Below are 6,261 nucleotides of genomic sequence, written 5' to 3'. Positions count from 1 at the left end.
ATCCTCACCTTCAAATTCTCTCATCCAAAATGACACGAAAGCAGAACACATTCCTAACACGAGGGCGAGGGCGACGGACAACTCCCTTCGTGAAAACGAGGGCCAACTGCCATTGCGAGGGCGAAGGTGCGCCAGGATGAGAACAAGTTTCCAGCACGAGAGCGAGGACGATAGACAAGTACCTTCATGAGGACGAGGGTGAACAAGAGCAAGGGCTAAATGCTATTGATGTGCGCACGCGAGAGCGAAGGACAACTCCCTTTGTGAGGGCGAGGACAAGTTTCTAGCACGAGGACGATGACGATCGAAGGTAATGGACGACTACCTTCGCGAATACGAGGGGGAACAAGGGTGAGGGCCAACTGCTATTGCGAGGGCGAGGATGAACGAAAGAGAGGTTTAACTGCCACTGCGAAGGCGAGGACAAATTTCCCACACGATGGCTAGCGAGGGTGATGGACAACTCCCTTCGCGATGGCGAGGACAAGTTTCCAGCATAAGGGTGAGGGCGATGGACAACTCCCTTCCGATGGCGAGGGTGAATGAGGCCGAGGACTGCAAGGACAAGGGTGTGCAAGGGTGAGAATAAGTTTCCAGCATGAAGGTGAGGGCGAGCGAGGGCGATGGACAACTCTCTTCGCGATGACGAGGGTGAACAGGGCGCAGTGCCATGAAATTCTAGGGTTTGAAAGTCGTGAAGCATTTCATAATTAGTTAAAGTGAATTTTGAGGCTGGTCAACGTCTCCAGCAGCAGCAGCGATGCCCAGTACTAATGGAGGCATTACTTCGTAGAAATGTGGTCTTATACTAATATAATTTATCTATTAATAATAACAAGAATCAGGTAGTGTATCGCGATGTCATGGACGTCCTGTAAAGCGACCCGTCAGTTTAAAAAAGTTGGGAACCATTGTATGCATGAAAATTGGAATACTATGGGTAGGGCTCCAGATTTTCAGATTAAAAGACTGAAATACCCTATGAAATTTACACTAAAAATTGGAACACTTTGAAAATTTATACAGTAAAAGATGGGACACTTTATGAAAATTTACAGTATTGTCATGGTTAGACCTATGCACTTAGTTGTTGCCGAAATATCAGAATTAATTAAATAATAGGTCAACACCAGGTGATCCACCGAGTTTGGACCTTCCCCTCAAACCTCGTAACTCGACATACATTTGTACACTTCCTTAATACAAAAATACTTGTTTTAATGCGAACTGATTGATGTAGCAATATATATATATATATATATATATATATATATATATATATATATATATATATATATATATATATATATATATATATATTAGGGTGTCCCTTATTTTGGGTAATTTCGTGTTGTGATACGCTCCCCCCCCCCCTTCTTAATGTATTCTATGTGACCATAAACACGCATTGGTGAAATAACAGCTCTTTACGAGAACGTTAACCCGTACCGACCTGACGACAAAGTCATAAAGTTACGTTTCCACCTTATACCGTAATATAATTTAGAATTTCCAACCGTGATAACGGAGAAACTAAAAGAGACAGAGAAATGAAACTTCGCACGAAGCAACTAGACAAAGAGCGACATCTGCTCGTGTATTAACAAATAGCACCGGATGAACAGTGTTGCCAACCCAAGAGAAAGTTGTGTTTTTGTAAATGGAATGACCTAAATTGAATATCATCATTGGTAGCAACAATAAAAATAAAGACAAAAGAGATGATAAACGCAGATCAATGTTGCAAATTTCTCGAGAAATAACGTATAATATGTATTGGCGCACACAGGGAGTGAGGTACTAACGTTTTGTACATCTTAAATCAGATATTGACAAGAACTGTTTGCAGTGTTTCTTCCAGACATGTTTTTGGGGGGCACTGCCCCCCCGGAGCTCCGAGAGTGCCCCCCCGGAGAGACCAAAGTAATACATCTATAATATAATAAATAGAATAGTACCAGCAGTGGGAAATAAATATTTTCAGAAGACAATAAACAGATAAACAAACGGTTTTAATCTTGCTACTTTACCAAGGTGTTCTAAAGCTCGTACCGATAGTTGTTTTCTTTTTCATATTTAGCAATTAGGTGGTATCTTATGTCTGTAACTGCCAACCTTGAACGGAAGAGTAACAATTGAACGTCGTGTTGCACTGGCGATTATAGTTTTGTGCTTTCAATTAGTGTGTCTTGTTTACAGGTGAGTGATTTGTTCAGTATGTCTTCTAACAAGAAAAGGAAAAACGAAAGTCAAACATCTATCTTGAATTTTGTTATAAAGGAAAAAAAGTTGGACATTAAGCTTGAAACATCTGTGGACCCTGGCCCATCGAATTCCTTGTCGACTGACTGTACAAGTCTAAGTGATAATACGCCAGATAAAAGTAAGTGTAAGGGAAATGCAAACGGACTAGAACAAGAGAAGGATGTAAGTATTGATGTTGAGCAGTCGAAATGCATTTCAAAGTGTGCAGATGATAGGGCAAATATAAATGAGCAAAACCTTTGTTCTGTTGAGAAGAAGCGTTTGTATAATAAACAGTGGGAACAACAGTATGAGTGGCTGTACGAGGACAAAGTACGTGGAGGTGCCTTTTGTAAATATTGTGAGCGATATATGAAGAATGACCCTAATGTGCAGCAGAAAACGGGAGGTGTTTTTGTGACTCATCCATTCACAGCATATAAAAATGCATTAGGAAAAGACGGAAAACTAGAAAAGCATAATCATTCAAAAGCGCACATTGCAAGCCTTGAGATGGACAGGCTGCGAATGCAAGTAAAAAATAACCCTGTATACTCTCAAGTTCTTCGTCAAAGTGAAGCCGAAAAAGATCGAAACCGCCAATCGCTGGGAATGCTTGTTCGTGGATTGTACTTCTTGGTTAAAGAAGAAGTGCCACATACAACAAAATATGAGGCACTAGTGAATAATTTGCTTGTACAGTGTAGTCCAGAACTAGAAACGTGGAAAAATGAACAAAGTGAACGCTCTAACTACTGCAGTAAGAACACTGCTTCCGAATTGTTGAGTTGTGTTGGTGAAGTCTTACGTTCTAAAGTGACTCAAAAAGTCAGAGATAAAAAGTTTTCGATAATGGCTGATGAAAGTACATCAATAAATAATAAAATGGCCCTTAGCATGTGTTTGCGATATGTAGAGGACAGTGCTCCGGTTGAAACATTTTTGGCGCTGGTGACCATACCTGATTGCAAAGCCGATACCATTGCTAATGCTATAGACACTGAAATGAAAAATCACAATTTGAAATACGAAAATCTCATAGCGTTTAGTTTCGATGGTGCGTCTAACTTTTCTGGCAACAGTTCTGGTGTTCGCAGGATTCTGTCAACAAAAGCTGGCAGAGATATACCGTATATTCACTGCAGAGCTCATGTGCTGTCACTTGCTGCTGCTACGTGCAGAAACAAGAATCCCAAAGTTAAAAGATTTTTCCATACATTGAAAGACATATACAATCTATTTAGTAGATCACCTAAGCGGGAAAACATTCTGCATGAAATTCAGGCAATCATAAACGATCCTATATTAAAAGTACCTGAATGCATTGAAGTACGGTGGCTAAGTCACTATAGAATTGTGAATGCAGTGAAAAGGTGCTTCTCGGGAATTTTGTTGGCTCTTGAGCATATTCACAAAGAAGGGGTTGATTTTGCGTCACTTGCAGGAGGAATTTTAAGCGAAATAACCAACAAAAGCTTTGTTATCACACTTTGTGTTATGGATGCATTACTAAGTGCGTTGTCTCACTTGAGTAAGCAGCTTCAAAATGCAACCTTGTCATTTTCATCTCTGATGTCTATGATCGATGCCACTAAAGAACATCTTACGAAGATAGCGGATGAATGTTGTAGCACCAATAGCGAATTGAGGACTATGATTTTGGAGGCCATGCAAAAGTCTGAAGAATTTTCGAAGACTTTTGTGGAAGACGAAGATCCTGAGAAAACGCTTAAGGACCTGAAGAGTTATGTGTTGCAGGTTGTCGAAGAGATATCAAATAGATTCAACGACCGCGCCCTTGGCCTAATGGAAAGTGCATCCTACTTCGAAAACATAGGCATGTTTTTAAGTATCAAGTGTGTAGATGATGTAAAGAAACTGTGCAACTATTTCGTCGATGATGATATGGAACCGTTATGGGCAGATATAAAGTCATTTCAATTTTTCCTTCGGTCACTGATGAAAAGCATTGAAAATGCTTGTTTGGATATAGACCCCGTTCTTCCAAAAGTACTTGAAGTGAAAATTGGTTATGAAAATCTACATAAAATATGTGAATCAGTCATGTGTGTACCTATATCAACAGCCAGTGTTGAAAGGTCTTTCAGCACAATGAACAGGATATTAACAAAATTGCGATCTCGTATGGCAGAAGAAAACTTGAAGCACTGTATGTTGATCAGCATTGAGGGTGAAGAAGTGCCAAATTCGAATTTTATCAATGAGGTAATCAATTCATACGCCAAAGCAAAGATGAGAAGAATACGTCTTCTTTAATGATTAAAAACAAACTACGAAGTGAATTTTTGTCATACGGACGAAGTTATAATGTAAAACTTTTATAAATGTCTATTGTATTTAATATTATTAGTACATTTCTATTGTATTTGCCAATTATATTTTTCGAACCGAAAAAAGAAAACTTTTGCAGGCCATGAATAAATATTTTAAGTTTATGGTGATGATTGGGATCATACACTTCAGTATTTTCGTGGACAAGAAATAACAATATTGACATTTTTACATAACTTTAGAAAAGAAGCTGCTAAGTTATACCGAGACCGCATGAAAATAATATGTGCCCCTCCGTATACTACGTGTGCCCCCCCGGAACATTTTTTCTGAAAGAAACACTGACTGTTTGTCTTGACTCTAAGTCTCGGGGAGGAAATCTAAAGATCTAGGGAAGCATCATATTCATCACCTTTTTTAGTTATGCTTCAATTATAAGGTAAAAATTGCGGATGATTTTACAACTTTGGGGGAGGCAGAAATTTTCTCCTAATATGTGAGGAAAACACTGCCATAGTACTAAAGAGAAGAATCAAGAAAATAAAGTCCATTATAAAGCTATGCGTATATATGCTATATAAGCAAGAATCACATATTATAAGAATCACCTAGATTTACACTAATAATGATATTATTATTATTATTATTATTATTATTATTATTATTATTATTATTATTATTATTATTATAAAAATAAAGCATTCAGTGTTGCTAAAGAGTACTAAACATTTTAAAATACTAATATTTTAAAAATGTGAAAGTAAATGTTTAGTTCAAGGAATAGGGTTCATCGTTGAACTTATTTTTATTAACCATCTAGGCATCTTTCGGGAATTTGCCGGGCCTGAGAAGATGCCAATCGACTGTTATAGGCCCTCAGCGCCCATGGCCTGCAAATTACAAAGAGGAAAGGAACCTGAGTAAGATACCATTAAGGTAAACAACCATCGAAGCTTCCTTTTCATAGAGGGATTTATTCCAGGGCGCTGTTCCCCTTCCCTCTGTTGCCTCTAAGTAATCTTAACAGCCAAGTTACAAACTAGCATATTACGAAAATTCATGCTAGCTCTTAAATATTTGCAGTCCTTTATTCCTAGTTCCGTTTTTAGCCTCAACGCAACTAGAAAAAAAAATTGGGGAAGTAAAAAATACACGAATCGCCCGAACACACTGTGTTTGACCGTACCGCACAAGTATAAAGTAACTTAATTAATTCTTAGCAACTATTGGATTGTTGGTGTCGTTTAGACACCAACAATCCAATAGTTGCTAAGAATTAATTAAGAAACTTTAAAAAATGTCATTGTTAATTTGTAAATGCTTTTTTTTTCAACAATAATAATAAAATTCAGAATTCCCAAAATTTCCTTTCTAATGTTTAATTTTCAATTTAAATAAATGTAATTGCTGTTGAACAATTTTTAAATAATAATCAGTGTTGAATTCAGACTTTTGTACAGGGGGGAGTGAATTTGGTATGATAAGGCCATTCTAACTGAATTTTTTCAAAAAAAAAAAAAAAATCCGTAGTCCCACCAGGCGAATGCCGAATAAAAAGTACAAAAGAGAAACCACTATGGGGAACCCCCACATAGTATATACCTCCATGTGAGAGAGACCCTTTTTCGACTTTTTGCCTTCCTTCCTGGCTCCCAACAGTGCAAGAAGGCTTCTAAAACAGTACGTCTCGAATCCTACGCAATACGTCGGTTCAATGCCAAAAAC

General features: G+C 38.0%; 1 protein-coding gene across 1 annotated transcript; it reads left to right on the top strand.

Moving 5' to 3' along the window:
• Window positions 1–2,217: 2,217 nt before the first annotated feature.
• On the top strand, window positions 2,218–4,521 carry LOC145665971 (zinc finger MYM-type protein 1-like). Its single transcript, XM_081733078.1, has one exon. The coding sequence runs from the start codon at window positions 2,218–2,220 to the stop codon at window positions 4,519–4,521; it is 2,304 nt and encodes a 767-aa protein (XP_081589204.1).
• Window positions 4,522–6,261: the final 1,740 nt, after the last annotated feature.

Source organism: Thermobia domestica, chromosome 12 (assembly GCF_964235325.1).
Source record: "Thermobia domestica chromosome 12, izTheDome1.hap1.1, whole genome shotgun sequence".
NCBI lineage: Eukaryota > Metazoa > Arthropoda > Insecta > Zygentoma > Lepismatidae > Thermobia > Thermobia domestica.
The sequence above is the reverse complement of the archived record's forward strand: the minus strand, read 5'-3'. Positions and strand labels throughout refer to the sequence as shown.

Bases quoted from the DNA above. Each gene is read 5' to 3' on its own strand.
- LOC145665971 (XM_081733078.1), top strand. From the start codon at position 2,218: ATGTCTTCTAACAAGAAAAGGAAAAACGAAAGTCAAACATCTATCTTG.